The 21,703-nt window shown below is 41.2% G+C and overlaps 1 protein-coding gene across 1 annotated transcript in view; it reads right to left on the minus strand.

Annotated features, from left to right (window-relative positions):
* Positions 1 to 21,703, minus strand: part of ODAD2 (outer dynein arm docking complex subunit 2) — a 1,637,397-nt gene that overhangs the window by 615,559 nt on the left and 1,000,135 nt on the right. Inside the window, exon 12 of the mRNA XM_044066670.1 lies at positions 14,737 to 14,973. Within this exon, the coding sequence (XP_043922605.1) occupies positions 14,737 to 14,973 (237 nt within the window). The remainder of the gene's footprint in view (positions 1 to 14,736; positions 14,974 to 21,703) is intronic.

The raw sequence follows: 21,703 nt of genomic DNA on the forward strand, positions 1-21,703 counted from the left end.
CTTAAACAGGAGAAATATTTCATAATTTCCCCTAACAGCACAACAGGAACATGCTCTATAACCTGGGACTGGACTGTATACTTCCATCCACCCCTAATGTAACTCCTCATTATACACTTTAGAGCAATGTGTCTCAGTTTAAAACCTCTGATACACTCACAGTTAGATTGAATTTCACACATCCACACACTTCTGGGAAAGACTGACTCAGATTTCCAGCTGTGTCCGTTCCCCCAAATGATATTGTAAAATGCTGCCACCAATCAGAGTGTCTAGATGCCCTTTCAAAGGAGTATCCAATTATTAAAATTAGATATCAAAACAAATAGTAGCATATGACCTAAAGCAGCCAGGCTTTCAGAGTGGCCTGGAAATTATCAAAGCAGGTATAAGCACTCTCAAATCACTAAAAGAGTACATTAATTGACCAGCCACAATGTAAGATAATACAAAGATTTAATAATAAGCAAAAATAATTAAAAATGTAAAACAGTAATTTCAAAAACAAACAGAATTCACTAACCAGGAAAATGAAATTAATACTGAAGGACAGAAATCCAACATTTTGAAAAAAAAACTCTGACTAATTAGCTACAATTTCCTAACTGAAGAACACTGTCCCTGATCTAAACTAAATATTACAACACAGCAAAGGCAGGCTTACAGTTCTTGTTGAGTCCTTTGGGTATTCAATACTCAGTAGAACTGTGAACTCAACTGAGAAATCAACTCAACAACTGTTCAAACTGTCTTCAGCAGGCTCTTTTATAAGCTATGTTAACTGTCTTAACTGTTCCAGATCTTATTTTCTTTTCACTCCTTGAAAAGCAACAAAACCATTTATTAAAGTTCCAGCCTGTCTTTCAGTCTCTGACAGAAAACACAGGGCATCGGAATACATACAGATGACATCATCTGTAGATCAGCTGACTCTGAGATGGTCTGCATTTAGAATCTCCTGTACAAACATGCGCAGTTAGACATGTAGCAGAATATTGTTCACTCTTCAAAAATCTTGTACAGAGTATTAATCAGCATGCAGAAGATTATATACAATATTATAGCTAGTCATGCTAGCATATAATACACAGGTTAAACTGAAATTATGTACAAAACTTCAGCCAGACTGCTAGCACAGATGACAATGTCTAATTTCTTCATATCCCCCCATGACTCTAGCACAATTTTCAAGTGACCTTTGAAAAATGACGCTTGAGAAAAATGGGTCTGTCTGGGAATATATTAATCCACTCTTCTCCTGGACAGTCTATCTGCATTGGCATTATTAACCCCACTGTGGTGTTGCACTGTTATGCCATATGCTTGCACCCTAGACTCCACCTCAATAACTTGGTATTCTGCTTGCTGACTCTATTTAACCATGTTATAGAGTTATGATCTGTGAGTACAGTGAATTTTCTTCCATATAGATAGGGCTGCAGCTTCTGCAATGCCCATACTATGGCTAGGCATTCTTTCTCCACAGCTGCATAACATTATTCCCTAGACTGAAATCAATGGCTAAGATATATCACTGGGTGTTCTTCTCCTAATGAGGAAACCTGGCTAAGTACAGCCCCCACTCCCTAATTTGAAGCATATACTTGCAAAACAAATTCTTTGCTACAATCTGGGCTAGCTAACACAAGGGGTCCTCCCAAAATCTTTAAATTTTTGGAGTGCCTGCTCACAATCTGTGGTTCACACTAACTTATCCTGTTTATTTTTCCTAGTTAGATCAGTAAGGGGTGCAGGTATTGTATTATAATTGGGCACATATTTTCTATAGTACCCCTCTGTCCCTGGAAAAGCTCTCACTTGCTTTTTAGTAACAAGAACTGATCACACTTGAATAGCTTCCACTTTGACAGGTTCTGGCTTAATATTACCACTCCCCACTCTACGTCTTAAGCAAGTGACCTCTGCCATACCCACCTGACACTTACTGGGTTTAATGGTTAATCCTGCCCTTTTTAATCTACCCAAGATCTCTCTAACATGTTAAAGGTGCTCTTGCCAGGAATGGCTGTAAATATCAATGTCATCCAAGTATGCTAAGAGCATAATCTCCTGCTCTTAATAGATACAATTGACCAGTCTCTGGAAAGTTGTCGGGGCACATTTCATTCCAAAAGGCATCCTTGTAAATTTGTACAATCCAAATGGAGTTACAAAAGCTGACCTCACTCTAGCAATGGGAGTCAAGGGTACCTGCCAGTATCACTTGGTCAGATCAATAGTGGTCAGATACGTAGCCCCACCCAGCTGTTCAAAGGCTTCATCTGTTCTAGGCATGGGGTATGCATCCGACTCTGTGTAACTGTTTAATTTCCTATAGTCTACACAGAATCTAACACTACCTTCCTTCCTTGGTACCAGCACTACTGGGGAAGCCCAGGGACTGCTGGATTCCTGAATTACCCCATTTCTAGCAGTTCCCCTATCTTCTCCTTCAGAGTCTGCTTAACTCTTTCAGACACACAGTAAGGAACCTGTTTGATAGGTTTTTGGGCTTCTGTGTCCACATAGTGCTGCACCAAGTCCGTACACCCAGGTTTCCCTGTGAACATGTCCCCAAATTCCTTCAATACTGCTCTTATATCTCAGACATGATTAGGAGTTACCTGCTGCAATATGGCTATCTCTTCCACAGAGGTGTCAGTGCTAGCCTCATCAAGATCGGTTACCATATCCCCTTCAGATGCCCCCTGCCATCCACTGTGAATACTCAATACTAGGGCCTCCCTATCATGTTAAGGTTTCATCATATTAACATGGTATAGTTTGTACCAGTCTTCTATCTACCAGGTTTACCATGTAATTCACATCACTGACTTTCTTTATCACTTCAAAGGTACCTCCCAAGCTGCTTGTAATTTATGTCTGACAGGAACAAGTACCATAACTTTCTGTCCCTCAGCATACTCTCCGGCTCAAGCATTCCTATCATACCAAACATTTTTCTACTGTTGGGCTAATGCTAAGTTCTCTTGGGCTAAACCCATATTTCACAATTTCCCCTAAGAGCACAACAGGAACATGCTCTATAACCAGGGACTGGACTGTATACTTCTGTCCACCCCTAATGTAACTCCTTATTACAAACTTCAGAGCAATGTGCCCCAGTTTAAGACCTCTGATACACTCACACAATTAGATTGAATCTCACACATCCACACACTTCTGGGAAAGCCTGACACAGATTTCCAGCTGTGTCCCTTTCCCCAAATGATATAGTAAAATGCTGTTACCAGTCAGAGTGCCTTCATGCCCTTTCAAAGTGTTGTCCAACTATGATATCAAAACAAATGGAAGCATATGACCTAAAGCAGCCAGACATTTGGAGTGGTCCAGGAATTAACAAAGCAGGTATAAGCACTCTCAAATCACTAAAAAATACACTGACTGACCAGCCACAATGTAAGATAATAAAAAGATTTAATAATAAGCAAAAAAAAATATTAAAAATGTAAAACAGTAATTTCAATAAACAAACAGAATTCAATCACCAGGAAAATGAAATTGATACTGAACGATAGAAATCCAACATTTAGAAAAAAGAAGTCTGACTAATTAGCTATAATTTCCTCTCTAACTGAAGAATACTGTCTCTGATCTAAACTATATATTACAACAGAGCAAAGGCAGGCTTACAGTTCTTGGTGAGTCCTTAGGGTACACAATGCTCAGTACAACTGTGAACTCAACTCAACAGCTGTTCAAACTGTCTTCAGCAAACTCTTTTATAAGCTAGGTTAACTATCTTAATCGTTCCAGTTCTTATTTTCTTTTCACTCTTTGAAAATCAACAAACAGCTGTTTATTAAAGTTCCATCCTGTCTTTCAGTCTCTGACAGTAAACACAGAACATCTGAACACATTCCAATAACATCATCTGTAGAGCAGCTGACTCTGAGACAGTCTCCCTTTAGAATCTCCTCTACAAACCTGCACAGTTAAACATGTAACAGAACACTTTAACCATCCTGTACAAACAGAGTATTAATCAACATGTAAGAACTTATTTCCAATATCATAGCTAGTCATGCTGGCTGGTGGGTGGCCATGGTGGTGCAGAGGTTAACATTGCCATCTTACAGCAAGAGGCTCTCCGGTTCGATCCTCAGCTGGGGTACCTTTTGTGTGGAGTCTGCATGTCCTCCCTGTGGTCACGTGGATTTCCTCTGGGTGCTCCGGCTTACTCCCACATCCCAAAGACATGCTGTAGGTGGATTGGATACTCTAAAGTGGCCCTAGGCATGAGTGAGTGCATGTGTGTGCCTTCTGTGGGAGGTTGGTTGCCAGGCTGGCAAATCAACATGGTAAAACTCCACTGTCAATCATCAGCAGACAGGTGATCTGCTGTGGGGACCCCATAACCGGGAAAAGCTGAAAGAAGAAGAAGAAGCTAGTCATGCTGGCATATAATACACAGGTTATTCTGAAATTATGTACAAAACTTCAGCCAGGCATGCTAGCACAGATGACAGTGTCTAATTTCTTCACAGGCCCAAACAAGAAAGAGCCATCCAATGTGGCATTAATAAAGGACATCTTAAAAGGCTCTGCAAAGTTGAATAGTCACATCCAGGCATGCCTCCTTATAGCACTGCTTGAACCATCTGCTCGTGAGGTACCTTCAGCTGTGTGAGAGATCAACCTCATCAAAGTATTTAATATGGATAATACAGTGGCCAGTTGTGAGGATGTTCTTTTGAAGTCCTCAGCTGACACGGACTCAAGAGTATTTGAAAGTTGTTTGGTCAAATCTCTCTGAAGTCTAGTAAAGTGTGCCAGGTAGTTTAATGCCCTCCGGGTAATGGTTGCTGAGGCAAAGATTCACTTTCCAAATCTGTCCAACATTTTCGACTCCCTGTTTGGGGGATGGACAGAAGAGCTCTGTTCTGATAGCTCCTTCTTAGTGGCTGCCACCACCACTATAGTATTAATTGGGACTCCTTTGCTCCAGTGGGGTCTGTCTACTGGGTGGACTAAAAATATATCGGGTTTTTTAAGAATGGGTTTGATAGTATTCAGCTCCTTCCAAGCCTGGCAGGAAACTAAATCAACAAGTTCATCCACTGGGGGGTGGGTAACCCAAGATGTAGTCGGGCCAGAACCAAAAGCCTCCAAAAATACTGATTCTTCTGGTGAGGGATTTTGGGAAGACCAATCAACTTTTTGTTTTAAGATCTCTAAAATATCTCCAAAGGAGATGTCATTTGGTGATGAGCTGGGGGCCTCCTCCATCAAAATTAGTATCCTCTGTGAGAGCACTGGGGAGTCAATGTGTCTCCTTTTGCATATTCTCTTCCAGTGCACCTCATCTGTGCAGTGTTCAAGTAAGGTGTCAGAAGAGAACGGAAGTTCCTTCAGTGGAACTGGTTAGAAACTTACTGGAACTCGCTGTCCCTGTGGAATAAGCCTGACCGACTCAGCTCAGAACCAATGAGAGAAAAGGGGTAGGATCTATGAGAAAGAGTAATCTTGTAAGAGAAAAAGCCCCTTCCAGCACCTTTAAAGCCGATGGACACAGACAGGCTTCGACCTGCCTTCTCAGAGCCATGCCTCGGGGGTGGAACCAGATCCAAACTGTCCAGGGCCAAGGCGCTGAAGGGAAGGGATGGATCCAACAAAATCGGAGATGAAACTATCCCCTCTGACCAGATGCCAAATGTTGCCATTCAGAGCTGTTTAAATATTTTCTTACTAGATCACCTATTTGCAATGTTTGGGAGTTTTAGAATAAAGACTTGCTGCATACTCTACAGAGCTGCAAATATTCTTAAATTTGGAACTCCAACTGTTAAAACTACAAAAGATCTATTCTTTCTTGGGAATTTGCTACATTTATTTATTTACTGACATTTGATTATTCGGAAAGTCCATCTGGGTGAAAAATATACCCATTTTCAGTGATGGCCCAGGGAGAAAAGCCCCAATATTATAAAAAACATACAATGAGTACTGTTTCACATATTATTACAAGTTAACACACTACTTCTCATCCTCACTAACAAGAAACAGATACTCCTATCTTAAATGTATTGTTTACATTGATTAAATTATGCATTACACAAAATTAGATTGATATGAATAAATTATCTTGGTCTTGCTTTTAAGAAATGGCTCTAAAGTATATAACAGTTTATAACCTCATGGCACATAATACAGACAATGCTTCTTTTTTTATAGACTGTTAGACAAAAATTTTGGATTGCATTCTAAAACATTTTTTAACGTTCAGTCTAAAAAAAAAAACTTATTTACTCACCACAATGTTCCATTTTCATTCTTCCTCAACTGATGGGTTTAGATACAAGGCTCGGATCTGACTGTTGTTTCTTCCAGATTACTAGATATAAGAACTCTCGAGCTCCTCCCTTTACCGATAATGCCCCACCAACCTAACATCCCCTCAGATCCAATTTGTTGCCCCCAGATATAAAAGAAAAACCTTTTACAGACATTACCAAAGGCAGAAAGGGAGAAAAAAAGCTGGACCTCAAACAAGGAACATAGGTTCCTGTACAACTCTTAGATCCATCCAGAAGCAAAGGGAGGGGGCAGATGACCTGGAAGTAGAGGGAGAATGAAACTGGACAACACAGATGGAACTTTATTGTGAGTACGTAATTTTTTTATCTGATGTTGTCCTTTTCATTCATTCTTCAACTGATAGGACAAAGTCCCCAGCTACTGTAACCTTGGGAGACCCTCATGGAAGGATATTCCAGAGTACCGCTGAAACAAAGGCCACTCTGTTCTTGGAAATCAAATCTAATTTGTAATGAGCAATAAAGGTGTCAGAATTAGCCAAATTTGCAGCTGCAAAAATATTGTCTAAGAAAGCCCTTTACCAGAAGGCTGAAGAAATTGCCATGGACCTCATGAACGAACTCTAGGAGGTTTGGTCAAGGATAAACCTTTTTCACCATAAACAAAGGACATATGATCAGTTAACTGTTTGGCGAATGTAACTTTGGATACCAGTTTTTCCAATCTGTTAGGAGAAAAAGAAATAAAAAAAAGCTCAGATTTCCTGAAGTTCTTGGTTCTGTGAAGCCAAAAGCAAAGTTGTCTGCACACATCCAAAAGGTACAGCATATACTCTTGCTTATTTGAAAAGTAGGAAAAAAGATTGGTAGATTAATGAATTGTTTTTTGTTACACTCAGAAGCTACTTTTGGCAAGAAAGATGGATTTGTTTGCAAGGGCACCCTGACTTCATGATAAACTAGGTAAGGAGGTTTAGAAGATAGAGTCTGGAGTTTGGATACTCATTTAGATGATGTAATAGCAACCAAAAATATAATTTCCAAGGCAAAAATTTAAGTTGTGCTTTGGCAGAAGATTCAAAGGAGCTTGTGTCAAGGCCTGAAGTTTGTTTGTGTCTTTCGGCTTTTCCCGGTTAGGGGTCACCACAGTGGAACTCCAGTCCGCTAATGATTGGTAGTGGATTTTTACGCACCGGGTTACCAGCCCTGACGCACAACTTTAAATGAAGGCACACCCCATTCACGTATGCCTCCACACAGAAGATGCTCTAGCTGAGAACTGAACAGGACAACGTTTTGCTATGAGGCGACAACGCTAGCGCAGCACCACCATCAAGGCCTGAAGTATGATAGCTAAATCCAAAGGAGGAAAAGGATCCTTTAAAGGGGGGTCTAAGTAGAAAAGCTCCTTTAAGAAAGACTTTACACAGTTTAGATGAGGCCAATGTAGAATTTTCACCCAAGTGGAAGTCAGAAATGGCAGTCAATTGAACTTTACTAGTTGAAAAATTAGTACCTTCATTAAAAATTAAAACTAAAAAATGAAGGATAGATGGCACTAGCACTGAAAAAGGATCCAAGTCCTTGCTAAGGGCCTAGAAAACAAATCTTTTCCATTTACTCTTGCAAATCTTCTTTGCAGAAGCTTTTTGAGAGGATAACAATACATGGACTAGGACGGAGAGCCTGGACTGTCTAGCAATCAGTAGAATTGGAGAAACCATGCTGTTAGTTTGAGGCCTGCTAAGTCTGGATGAGTCATGTCCATTGGCTGAGACAGGAGGTCAGAAGCGGGATCCAGTATCCAGGTCAGATGCAGGAGGTGAGGCCAGAGGAAGGGGAATCAAATCTGACAAGTCCAAAAGGGGGCAACAAGGATTACTGTGCTCTTCAACCAAAATGCTTGTGGTATAAATTTGTGAATTAGAGGTAATGGTGGGCAAGCATAAAACCAACCGGAGGGCCAATCATCGACTACAGACTTGCACTCTGGAGGGATCAGGGCAAAGAACCAGCTGCTCTTTTGGTTGAAAAGAGAAGTGAATAGGCCACAGCATGGTTGGCCTAATCGACAGAAAATCCTCTTTGCTACTTTGGCATTCAGAGACCACTCATGAGACCTCAGAATGGACCTGCTTAATCATTTTGCAATCACATTGGATTTCCCTGGGATGTGTATTGCTATTAGAAAGTGATCAAAAGGGATCCACATTGCTACACTCTCATTTCCTCTTGACACAGTGGGTAAGATCTGCTTCATACTTGTTTGTTGATATACCAGACCACATTGTCCGTAAGAATGGCAATTGTCCCAAAGGGAAGAATGTCTTGAAAGGCCTGAAACACTTGTAGGACTGTTCTTATATCCAGAATGTTGATATGCTGTCCTTCCCAAGAAGTGCCCCCCCTCCCCAGTTGGGAGGCATCCATGGTCACCATGGCCATGGGCAGGGGAAGAACATGTGGATGGCCTTCAGACAGCTTGTTTGAATAAATCCAGCAAAGAAGATACCTTTTGCAGTCTTGTGTGATCTTGAATGGAGTGATTAATGGATGTGGCAGAATGGACCACTGGACTCAAAGTGTCCATTGAAGAATTCACATGTGAAACCTGGTCTAAAGAATGAGAGTGATACCAGCTGCCAAGGAACCCAGGACCTGTAAGATTAGTCAAGCTGCACGTGAAGAACTTTGAATCACTTTCGTGACTTTGAACCTCAATGCCTGTATTAAAGTAGAAGGAAGAAAAGCTATCTGACTGACTGCATCCAGATGAGCGCTTAAGAACTCCGGGCTCTGCATTGTTGTGAGTTGTGATTTGTTGTAATTGACTGTCAATCCCAGATGAACCCCCAACTGGGGAAAGCAGTCCCTTGCCTGTATAAGTTGATGCCTGGTTGGGGCAGTTAGAAACCAGTCATCTAGATATGGAAACACTCAGAATCCCAGCAGTCTCAAATGAGTTGCTACCACTATCATGCATTTGGTGAACATCCAGGAGGCTGTGGTGAGACCAAAGTGCTGTAAACTGGTAATGACTGGCTCCCAGCGAGAAGTGCAGGTATCTTCTGGAGCGCCTGTTCATTTTGATGTAGTATGTATCTTGAAGATCTATTGAGCACATTCAATCATCCTTTTCTAGCAGAGGCAAGCCGGACTGAACCATGACCATCCGAAACTTGAATACTGCAAGAGCTCATTTAAATTTGCTGCGATCCAAAACTGGTCTCTAGTTCCCTGTCCTTTTTGGCATCAATAAGAATATTGAGGAAGTTCAGCATCCTCTTTGTTCTGGGGACCTCTTGGATTACTCTCTTTTTCTAGCAACTTTTTATTTGTAGAGTTGCTGTTTCCTTCTGATTGGGTGGAATATCAGGGATCTTTTTCTCACTGGAGGGAGGTTAAGGGAAAATGTGCAGTATAACCTCTGGATATGATTCTCTGCACCCAGGAATCCTCTGTTAAAAATAGCCAAGCTTTCTTGTGCAGAGACAGGCATCCCCTGACCGCCTCCAGAGGGGAACAGCTAGGCCTCCTTTCAGTAATATTGATAGGGCTTAGATGAGAAGGAATCTCTGAAGCTCTGGATCTGTGGGCCCACCTCTGCCACAATGGTGGTGTCCTCCATTCAAGTTCCCCCCGCCTATGGAGGAACTATCTCCACGTGACTCTAGAAAAAGACCCTGGAATTTTCTAAACCATGTTTTACTATCTCCTCACTGAATCCTTGAGAAAGGTCTTTGAGGGGTTGAAAAATGCACACCCACAGCAGACAGGGGTCTTTCCCTCTTGTTCACATCTGGACAGAGTATCCTTTACCTTGGGGCCAAACAAGGAAGATCCTTCAAAAAGTGCATTGATGAAAGAAGACTTAAAGGGCTCCACAAAGTCAGACTGTCCCATCCAGGCATGTTTCTTGATGGCTATATGCCTGAACCCACTGCCCATAAGGGACCTTCCCTGCATGGGAAATCATTCTCATGGACACATTTGAGATAGACTGTAGGGTGGCTAGCTGTGAGGAAATTCTATTTTCCTCCTCGAAAGACGTGGGCCCAGAAAGAGATTTGGCAAGCTCCTTGTTCAGATCTCTTTGTAACCTCATAAAATATGCCATATAATTCAGTGACCTAAGGGCAAAAGTCGCTGAAGTGTATACATGCTTCCCAAATCTGTCTAAAGCCCTAGACTCTCTGTTAGGGGGACAGACAGATGAACTCTGTTCTAGCAATTCTTTCATAGTGGCTGCAGCCACAACCATAGCATGGCCCAGGACTCCCTTTGTTCCAGTTCTTGGGTGGGGGGGCTAGGATTTTGTCCAGTCTTTTTGGAAATGTCTCTACAGTACCGGTCTCCTTCCATGCCTGACAAGAGACCAAGCCTATTAGTTCACTGGCCGGGGGGAGGTCACCCACGAAGCAGACAGGCCAGATCTGAAAGTCTCCAGAAACACCGATTCCTTCTGGGAGAGGTTGTCGAAGGACCAACCACCTTTTTTGTTTCAGGAGCTCCAAAGGAAACATCTTCAGGTGGAGATTTGGAGGACCCTTCCCAGTCATCAAAATTTGTATCCTCCATGAGAGATTCATGGAGGGAATCTAGGTATCTCCTCTTATGCATTCTCTTCCAAGAGACTTCCTCAGTGAGGTATTCTGGAAAAGTGTTAAGAAGAGATGACAATGTTCTGGAGGACTGGCTGGAGACTTGTTCAGGCTGGCTGTCCCAGTGAAATGAACAGATGAGGCTCAGAGCATAGAACTGGGTAAGGCAAGGCTGTCTGGTCAGGGGGAGGGGGGCAGGGATGTCCCTTCTTTAGACAAGGACAAAACCCTTTCTACAACCTCAAAGGTAGAATGTCTAGGGGAAAAGTAAGTCATTGGCAAGGAGGCTGAAATTTCTTGAACTGTCAACTCCTGCAACCCCACCAACACTCCACCCAAGAAGGAAGTTGGACCTGTGCTGTCCAGCACTGAAGCCTTGAGGGCAAGGGATGGCTCTGAAGATCTGGGACCAATGCTTCAGCTCTTAGAGTCCTCTGGCTCTGAAAGGCTCGAAGGTGGTCAACTCAGGGAAACCACAGGAGTCAGAAAACAGGCCATCTTCAGATCAAGTAAAGCCCTACCCAGAGATCTTGAATCCGATGGCTCCAAAACAGCAACTCAGATTGAAGAAGGAGATACCAAAGGGGCAGTGGATAAAAGATGGCTCACAGATCTGGTGAGAGTCAGAGCCAGGAGAACCCTATCTGTATCTGTGCTCTGAGAAACTTCATCATCCTATCCACATAGGCTTCTGACAAGCTTATGGAAGATCTAAGAGATGATGTGACATATGGAGGCCTTCAGTGTCTACATGGAAATTCCTCCAGGAAAAGAGAAGGAAGCAGTGATGACACTGGGATTACAGGACTGAGGAGATCTAGGCTTTGAAACAGTCAGATCCAAGACAGATGGATCTAACTTATTATACATTTCTAAAGGGAGGGCTCCAATGAAGGAGGTAATGAAGAATGGTTCAGAAACATCTTGCAGGACTCCTCATCCTTTGGAAATAGAATCTGACTTACTCTTTTCAGATCTTTTGGTAGGGGGTTGAGCCCCAGCAACTGAAGAAGTACAGGAAGAAGGCTTCTTAAGACTAACTTATTCCTCTGGTCAGTTAAAGCTCTGGAATTAAAACCTCAGCAGACTGAACAATCAACATCTAAGTGAGCAGAACCCAGGCAATACTCGCATTTGCTGTGGGCATCTGAGTTAGGAAGCTTATGCCCACAGGTAATGCACTTTTTAAATCTCATAGGTTTATCAGGCATCTTGTACAATAAACGCAACTATAAGTAGTTAGCACAACAAAATAGAATGCAATGATAAAAAAAGTTTTTTTGTTTTTTTGGGGGGGTAGGAAAAAGGAGGTTAGAAAGAAATAACCAACAATAATAGACAGGAATACTCACACAAGTAGAGAAAGGGGTAAATGGTACAAACAATGGTGCTGTAAAGTAAATACCGGCTAAACGGTAACTAAGAGAGGTTGAAAATAGCTAAAAGATTATGGGAGGGAGGTAGGTAGGAGAGCTAGAATACACAATTAATGAAGTCTGAGAGAAAAGCTCACAGATAACTACTATCAAAAACTTGATAGCACAAGGATCATGTTTGATGCTGAATGGTGGCAAACAAGATCAGAGGGATGTTAGGCTGGTCGGGCATTATGGATAAAGAGAGAGTTCTTGGATTCGATGATCTGGTAGAAACACCTGAGTTGGACCCAAGTCTTGCATCCGAACCTATTAGTTAAGGAATGAGTGAAAAGGGTAACATCAGATCTATTTTTAATACTTTACTTTAAATATTTATTATACATGCAACACATGTGTACAGCTATACACAGATATGTGTATATAGCTGTACATAGTGGTTCGATGGGTTTTAGCTCTGTCAGTTTATTTTATTATTTCTGTTTCATTAACGTTTTGCAGTCTGTTTTTAATGTTTATATGAAGTTATTTCTCCAGATAAAGGGAGCAGGTCTTTAATGCCCTCTCAAAGACAAAAAATGCAGTCTCCATAGGACCTGACAACATCCCTGGCTGTGTCCTATATGAACTCAGGCATGAGCTCTCAGCTCCATTAGGCACCCTATTCAACTAAAGCCTGAACACTGGCTTCATCCCAGCCAAATGGACAGCCACTGTCATCCCTCTACACAAAGGTGGAGCATCCACTGATGCAGGCAACTATAGGCCCATCAGCCTAACTAGTCTGATCTGCAAGGCCATGGAATGCATTGTAATGGACCTTATAAAGAAGGAAATTGGCAACCTTGACTCTACATAGTTTGTTTTTTGTCAAAGGGAGATCATACCTGTTAAACTTGGTCAACTTCTTCGAAACAGTCACCAACGCTATCAGCGAGGGGAAGATAGTGCACACCACCTACCTTGACCTAGACAAAGCCTTAGATAATATTCCCCAATTGGGCATACTGTAATAGATAAACTCTCCCACCTAGCCATCAATCTGTATGTTACCAGATGGGTAGCTAACTGGCTTACTGATAGAACCCACTCAGTCAAAATGGGGGAAGCCACCTCTAGTAGTAGACCCATAATGAGCAGTGTACCCTAAGAATCAGTCTTGGGGCCTCTACTGTTTGGGATATACTTTATGAGGTGCAAGTCAAAACCAGTGGTTTGCGGCTAACCAAGTTTGCAGATGACTGCAAGCTGGGTGCGGTCTTAAATTTCCCTAGTGATGTGAACATCCTCCAAGAGGGCCTTACCCAAACTAATGACTGGTGCCAGAAGCATGGTCTCAAACTGAATGCCAAGAAATGCATCATTATCCCCTTTGGGAGAAAATGGTGCCCCCACTAATTATCAGATTAATAACAATGTACTAAGCACGCAATCAGTCATGAGGGACTTAGGCACCCAGGTTGATAGCAACCTGACTTTTGACCACCACATTGCCTCTGTTGTACGGAAGGCTTTCTACATTGCCCACCTCATAAATAAGGGTATTTCATCTAGGAACAAGGAGGTCATAACATCCCTGTAATCCTCCCTTTTCAGATCCATTATCAAGTACCATGCCCCCTTCGGCATGTACCTTGCCAAGCACATGCAGCAGCTGGAGTGACCACAGAGGTTCCTGACCAGGAAAATCCAGAGTCTCAAACACCTATCCTATACAGATAGGCTAAAAGCCTTGTCCCTCTACTCAGTCTCATACAGACTGCTCAGAGGTGACCTGTGTCTGGCAAACAAGACCATCTCAGACCCAGCCTTGATGGAGTTGCTGCATATCCGTAAGTCAAACTCCAGTCGAGCAATCCACATGCAAGGCCTCAACCTGGTCCGTGACATTAATAGTACTTGTTGCCGGTATAGATTTGTGTCCCAAAGACTCCCCATCAGTGGAATAGACTCCCTCTCCATGTCAAGCACAGTACCTCACTAGCCCTTTTTAAGAGGAACCTAGACAGCTGGATGGGAAACTGAAAATACACCCCTGGAATCCCACCTGTCTCCCTGCTGGTCAGGGGAAACAAGTACCGTCTTTGTGGGAACATGGGTGAAATTCTTGGTTAGGCTTATAAGGACCTCTGGGCCAATAGCCTAGTATCATCCTATGAGCCAATGAGCCTATTAAAGAATAATTGAGGAACCCGTAATCAAGGTAGTCTTGTGTTGATGAGGAGTCACTACATAATGTTCTGCATGTATGAGATTGCTTTGATTGAAGTGTAATGATCTGACTATTTTACCACATGGGGTTTTAATTTCTTGGGCCTGGAGATCAACAATAAATGAATATACATGATTTTAAATTGCATTCCTGATTATATGGAAAAGAACAGCAGCTTACTAGCAGTTAAAAAAATAACTATTAAAAACTGAAAGAAATGCTAGTAAACAGAAATATCAAGTGACATAAACTTGTGTTATACTGCTTACCTCAGATGCACATTCCTGCAATGTACCCACTACGGGAATCAGCATATTTTCATGAGGAGACTTTAATAACCGAGCCAACAATGGGATACCTCCAGCTTTACGAATTGCTTCTTTATTTCTTGTACTTTTACTGCAGCTCCAGAGAGCCAGAGCACCACAACGTGCCACTTCAATATCTTTTTCTTGATCGAGAACTAGTGCAGTTGTACCCAGTGGAACACAGTCTAAGAGACCCACCTATTAAGGCAAAAAATATCATGACTTACCAACATAATTTTCATTAGTGTATAGCAAAATGTAATACAATATTTTTAAATTAAAAAAGAAAACACAGCCGTATGAAGTCCAATTTCTATTAGTACACCAGTGATACTGAAAAGCTCAAAATGCTGTAATGTAAGGATATCAAACTGGATAACTCTAAAGAGAATTTTATGATTCTGAAAGACAGATTTGTTGAATACCTAGACTACTGTGGAACTGCACGACCAATGAAGCACATATTTCAAGAGTGTGTTAAAAGTGCTTCAGTATCAGATAAAACAAATATTAGTCTGGCTCTATAGCACAGAGAAATAGTAACTCTGGTGACTGGGGTTTGATTAGGGACTGCAGCACTGGAGGAGCCTAGCAGGGCTGTACAGGAGTGAAGGGGCATGGCCCACTCAACTCTTCAGGGGAATGAGGAAGATAACGTACACTTGGGCAGCATATAGGAAAGAGTGATTTCTCCTGTAAAAACTGGGAAACCACTTCTCGTGCTACAGGCCAGGGCTGCTTGCTGGCAACATCCCATAGGGAAGTGAGGGATCACAGGCTTGTACAGACCATATCATGTTCTCCTATCAGCTTTGCCAGCCGGGTGCTTGTGGGGAATGTAGGGCTTAAGTTAGACCCCTCAAAACACCCTGATGGCTGTCTGAATGATTGCCCTTCCTGAATGACTCTCACCCAGTAATGAGGAACAAATGGACCATATTGGCTGGGCGTGAGCTGATGGTCAGCAACAAAATAAAACAAATATAGTTATCTGACTATATGAGCAAAGAAATGTATGTATTACCATATTCAAGAAAAAAAAGAAACTTCATTTCATAAAAAAACAAGCATCATGGCTGATGTCTTCAGCATTATCTATAGCTTAGCTTCAGTGGAGATGATATTTGAAGATGCTCACTCTCTCACATGAAGCAAGTGTCCTTTATTAGCTGTTATGTAGAGAAAGCATTTGTCAGGGTGTCCTGGTCATTCATGTCCTTACTAAACTCATAGCTCTCTTAAGATGACTGCAGCAACTCCACGGTGAAATTTAAGCTAGGACACCAGCTTTCCCTCCTTTTCAAGATTATCAAGTTTACCAGACAGGGCTCCTTCATGTCCCCTGTGCTATTTGATCTTTACTTGGAAACCTTAGCAAGTAAGCTAAGATTGAACCAGTTTAAGGGGGTACCACCTAGATCAGACTCGCACAAATTCATGTTATATGCACATGATCTACTCCTGTTCGTATCTAACCTGGAACATAATATGAAGTGAGTTTCCAGGAATTATTACCATTTTTGTAATTATCTGGATATAAAATCAATAAAGGTAAAACTAAAGGAGTCAGCATGAACTTGACCCATAGTAACACAGTGATGGGTAATTTCCCTTTTCTGAGTGACTTGGGAGCTTTGAGGTATTTTGGGATTAAACTGTCCTCCACATCATCAGTTACAGCTGCACTGACATTTAACAAAATCCTCTTCAAATCTAAGGAGTTAGTCACATGGTAGGATAAAGTTTGTTTAGACATGTAGCAGAGAAATCAAGCATTGGAATGGTTTCTGCTCCCATTAGTTACACACTACTCACATGGTCTGTCACTACCACCGCCTGTAGGATCCATGAAAACCTCCAAGCATTTATTTCATACTTTTATTTTGGTCTGTGAGATCTTGACTCTCCTTGTGGATTTCAGAGGCTGGGCCTTCCAGACTTTGACCTCTGCCTCGCAGTTGGAAGACAAACTCCTCCAAAACTTAGTTTTCCTTGGTGCTAATGCCCCCTGACAAAAGATAGTGATTGGTCAACTAAGGGGACATAGGTCCTGTTTTCAGATGTTTTTGGAGAACAAAGACTACCCCTACAGCTCTAAACTCACTATAAATGGTAGAATAGTTGAGCAGTTTTGTTGGGCTCTAAGTCTCTGTGATGTCCTAAGCCGGTTACCAGATTTAACCCCAACAGTGGCTGTAACTTGTTACTAAGAGACAAGGGGACATTGAGCATGAAAGGTGGAAGAGGAAAAAGTTCTGTTTTGGAAACAGTTCCTCAAAGATAGGGAATGTATACCCTTGGAGGACTCTGTAAGATGTTTTTATGGTGGCACTGGGCATGAAGAGCTATATGCTAAATTAGCACAGGAGCAATAAAACTGAAGATGGCAAGCCTTCCTCAACACATTTGCTCTAAATTAACTTGATGGCTTTTTGGCAGTTGGTGGGGGACAGGCTACAAAAGGAAGGGGAGTTCTCAGTTTCCACCTTAAAAGACACCTCCAAATATAAACAAATGTGGGAAAGGGATTTGCAGGTATGAATCTCCAGCCAACAATGGCAGGTCCTCTGGCAGTATCCCAGGTATACCACCAAATCCCCTAAATTCAGTTGTTTCAGCTGACAATACCTGTTCAAATTTTTCTACACCCTGTCTAAATTACACAGGATGTTTCTCATAGTAAGCTCAAACTCTTTAAGATGCTACACAGAAGCCATAGGAGACTGGATTAATCATATTTTCTGAGACTATCCATTCCTGGGGACCTACAAGTCTGATCTTCAAGAGGTATGCAACATTATTTTCTTCATTCCTTCACTACTTCCTCCAGCCCTACTGCTTACTGAACCCTTCTCAAGCAAGACAATAAAGATTAAATAGCACTGGCTATACTTGCTGCAGCAAAGAAAATATGCACAAGAAAATGGAAGTATAAGAAGCCTCCATTGTTTGGAGGTGTTGTCTTTCTTACAAACCATATTAGGAATTTGGAGTTGTCAGGAACAAAAAGTGCGACTCAGATTAAACTTCTCAATAAATGGCAGTAGCACACATTAAATTATGAGACTTTAGGATGCCCAGTTTTAAAGCAAATTTTCTAACACACCTACTATCTCAATGGTATGCAGGAGACTCACAAAATCAGCAGAAATGTTCTTTGTTTTTTTACCAATTTTTTCCACACTGAGACCATTAGAATTTAATACACTATAGATGGTTTGTATTTATTCCTCAAGTGTATCATTATTTGACCGTTAACTTTTAATACAGTGTGGATTACTTGCATTTATTCCTCAATTGTATTGCTATTTTTCTCTTTTTTCATATTTCTAGTAGTTTATTGTTATTATCAATGCAGTTTGTAATTATTTATCAGTGCAGTTTGTAATTATATCCAATTTTTATTGTACAATCTTGATATGGATGTAATCCTAATGGTTCTTAATAAAACTTGGGTTTAAAAATGAAATTACATATTTGGGATCAATACATAGGCATGATATAAATAATAATATAATTCACAAAAATGGCAATGAAAAACAATCTTGAAGTTTGCTTTATTAACAAGTGAACTCAAGCTGCAAGTTAAAGCGTGATGAATACATGCACTTGTTGACAAAAAAAGATACATGCACATGCGGATTAAAGGCAGTAGTCTAAGATAAATATGCCCTATCTCTGAAAGCTGGAAACTGTCAAAGCTAAAGGGTAATTACTGTGCTCTTCAAATGTCAAGAATTTGAGCAGAGCTCCATACAAGGATAATTGGAGCGCAAAAAGCTCCAGAACATTTTTTTGCCCAGGAGGAAGGCAAGAACCCTGACAGTGCAATGCTAGGAAACAAACTCAGTAGTAAACTGTGTAGAAAAAGTTAAAACATCCATGCACTGGCAACACAAAATAGGAAAACGCAAAAAAGGGGACTGGAGGGAGGGGAGGCAAGTACGATAGTGAAATATTAGAACATCTAGTGTTATGTTTACTTACACAACTGTATTATGTTCAATCATAGATCACTATTGCAGTACCCTAAGCTAAATGGTTAGATTATTACAGGTTAGAAAACAAATAAAGGGTGGAGACCAATATACTAAAACTCCTGAAGAATGGTCCAAACAAAGCTTGTTCTGGACCTGGAAAAGGAATCCAATTTGTAGTACTTTGTAAAAGAGTGTACAGAAGGACTAAGTCATTGCCTCTATTACACTAAATCCACCCCTTTCCACAAAGCCACCAAAGAAGCCAAAGTCCTTATGGAATTTGTCCTAACCCAGACTTGAAGTGTCTTACTATGGTGACTGTAACAAAAAGCAATAGCATGAGGCAACCAACTAGAAATGATCAGCTCTGACACTTCTTCTCCTTTCCTCCTACCTCATAGGAGACAAACAACTGATCAGCTTTCACGAAGGCTTGAGTTTTGTCTAGTTAGTATCTGAGCTGCCTATGGAGATCCAGTGTGTGAATAATCTTTTCTCCCTTATTCTTAGGTTCAGGAAAGAAGACAGGGAGAAGAATAATATGACTTAAAGTTAACTCTGTGACCTCTTCAGGCATACAAGGATTACTTCTCAATGAAACCCTGTCCTTGTGAAAAATTGGGTTGTATTGATGCACCATATGTGCTTGTAACTCAGGTATTCTCCTAAGAGATGCCAGAACAATGAGTAAAACAATCTTTCATGTTAAGAACCTGTTTTCAACTTGTTGAGCTGGTTCAAATGGAGACAAGAGTTAATATTTTCAAGTAAAAAGTTAAGATCTCATGGAGGAGTCACCTGTTTCCTTGGTGGATAGATATATAACACCTTTTTTTAAAAACTGTCCAACTTCAGCATGGTTAAAATGTGGGGGATCAAAGGGCAGCAAGGTAGAAATGACTGAGAAATGTACCTTGATAGAGGAATAAGAAATGACAGAGGGCAGTAACTCGTACTCAAAAAAGTCAAGAACCAGAGGCACTTAGGCCTGTAAAGGGTCATCACTTTTGGGCTGACATCAAGTAGAAAACCTTTTTCTACTTGCACATATAAGATTTCATAGTAGTACTTTTATTTACATCTCTTTTGGTACCTGTTGCATGCCCACAGATGAATAGGTGCCCTAAAGGTATTAAAATTTTATCATCTGGACAGTTAGTTGAAAATATTTCAGCTTAGGGTGTATCAAATGGCTCCATGTTTTGAACATGTTGTGAGCAAATCCAGTCAGAGGGGAAGCTTGTAGTAATTGCCCTTGGCCAGATTGAAAAGAAGGGAGTAAACCACTGTTGCCTGGGCTAAAAGGGAGTCACACCTCCATAATTTTTAAAGAATCCCTCTAGGTCTTCAGAAGAACCCTAGATATCATTGGAAAAACATATAGGAACATTCCCTTCTATGTTAATGAGAAGGCATCTGTCTTCCAGGCCTATTTACAAGGAGTCCTGGAGCAGAATTTATCGAGCTGTCTGTTCTGAAAGGAGGCAAACAGATCTACCCACAGTTAGATCAATTCTTGTAAGACACAAGGATGACACTTACATTTGTGGGAGTCTGTCCTGACCCTGCAGAGATTGTCTGCCATCAGATTTTGCTCTGATGGAATGTATGAAGCCTGCAGAATCAAATTAAGCTGAGTCACCTTTTCCCATATATACTGCCATGGCCAATTTGCAAAGAAAATAGGATCTGATACCTCCTTGTTTCTTTTTGCATATCACCAGTGTGGTATATGTCTGTATACCCTTGCAGAGGTCCTGTAGGCTAGATTTTTAAGGCTCTCAAGGCATTGATCACCGTCAACACATTTAAGTGTTTCTGTTTGTCATGAGGGTTTCCACAGTCTTTGGTCCTTCACCCCATTTTCAGACTGGTCTCCATGTCAAATCTGAATTATCTGTAGTGACAGACTGGAGAGGGGTCAGAAGGAAAAGTGGGAGACCTGGACTATCCACCAAAGAATCTTTCTTTTTACAAACCCCTGAAATCGGATCTGAAAGGACAAAGAGTATAGATGTTGAATGCAGACTGTTCTAAGGTCCCACTGTATTTTCCTCATGTAGAGTCTGGCTAGAGGAAGCAATGGAATCACAGATGCCACAAATCCCAAAGCATGAGAAATTCCATTCCAGAGGCATGGCTTTGATTGGAGAAACTCAGGAAGGACTGGTGGAACAGCTCTACTTTCTGTATGGGAAAAAAGGCTGATTCGAGGGAACAATCCAATAGACGCCTCAGGAATACAATAATGTGGGAAGGGATGACAGAAGACTACTGAAGGTTGATTTGAAAACCCAGATCAAGTAGAAGATTCTAGACATTATGTAAAGACTTCAATCAACCTGAAAGAGTCTGAAAAAATAAGACAATTGTCCAAATGAGGAAAGATGTGAATGCCTTGAAGTCTGCAAAAAGCAATGACTGGAACAGCACACTTTGTGAATGTTCTTGGTGTTGTGGAAAGTCCAAAGGGTAAGAGAGAAAACTGATAATGTAACCCAGGCTTAGCACACCTTAAAAATGTCTGAAATGCTCACCAATGGCAAAATGATGATAGGCATTATTTAAATCTAGCTGTACCATGAAGGCTAGAGGTGGGATTAGAGAAAAAAGAGACGGAAGAGAGAGAAACTATTTTGAACCTGGAAATCTTGACATACCTATTTAGAAAGGAAGGGTCCCAACACATATGTCCAGCAGATTTCTCTTATTGGTACCAAAAAATCCTTAAATAAAAGTCTTTGTGCAAGTGACAGAGAGGTACAGATTGTATAACTACACTAGGCCAGCATATGGTACAGAATGGGAGGAAAGAGAGAAACCCGGTTCACTGAGCAAGGAGGAATTGTTTGGGAAGGGGAGAAGGATAACACTGACAAATTAATTTCAGAACCCATCTATCTTTAACAGTCTGGTGACATAAAAGAAGATGATGTCTCTGAGAGCTG

This window comes from Protopterus annectens, chromosome 3.part1 (genome assembly GCF_019279795.1).
Source record: "Protopterus annectens isolate FY-2018-M chromosome 3.part1, PAN1.0, whole genome shotgun sequence".
In the NCBI taxonomy this organism is placed as follows: Eukaryota; Metazoa; Chordata; order Ceratodontiformes; family Protopteridae; genus Protopterus; species Protopterus annectens.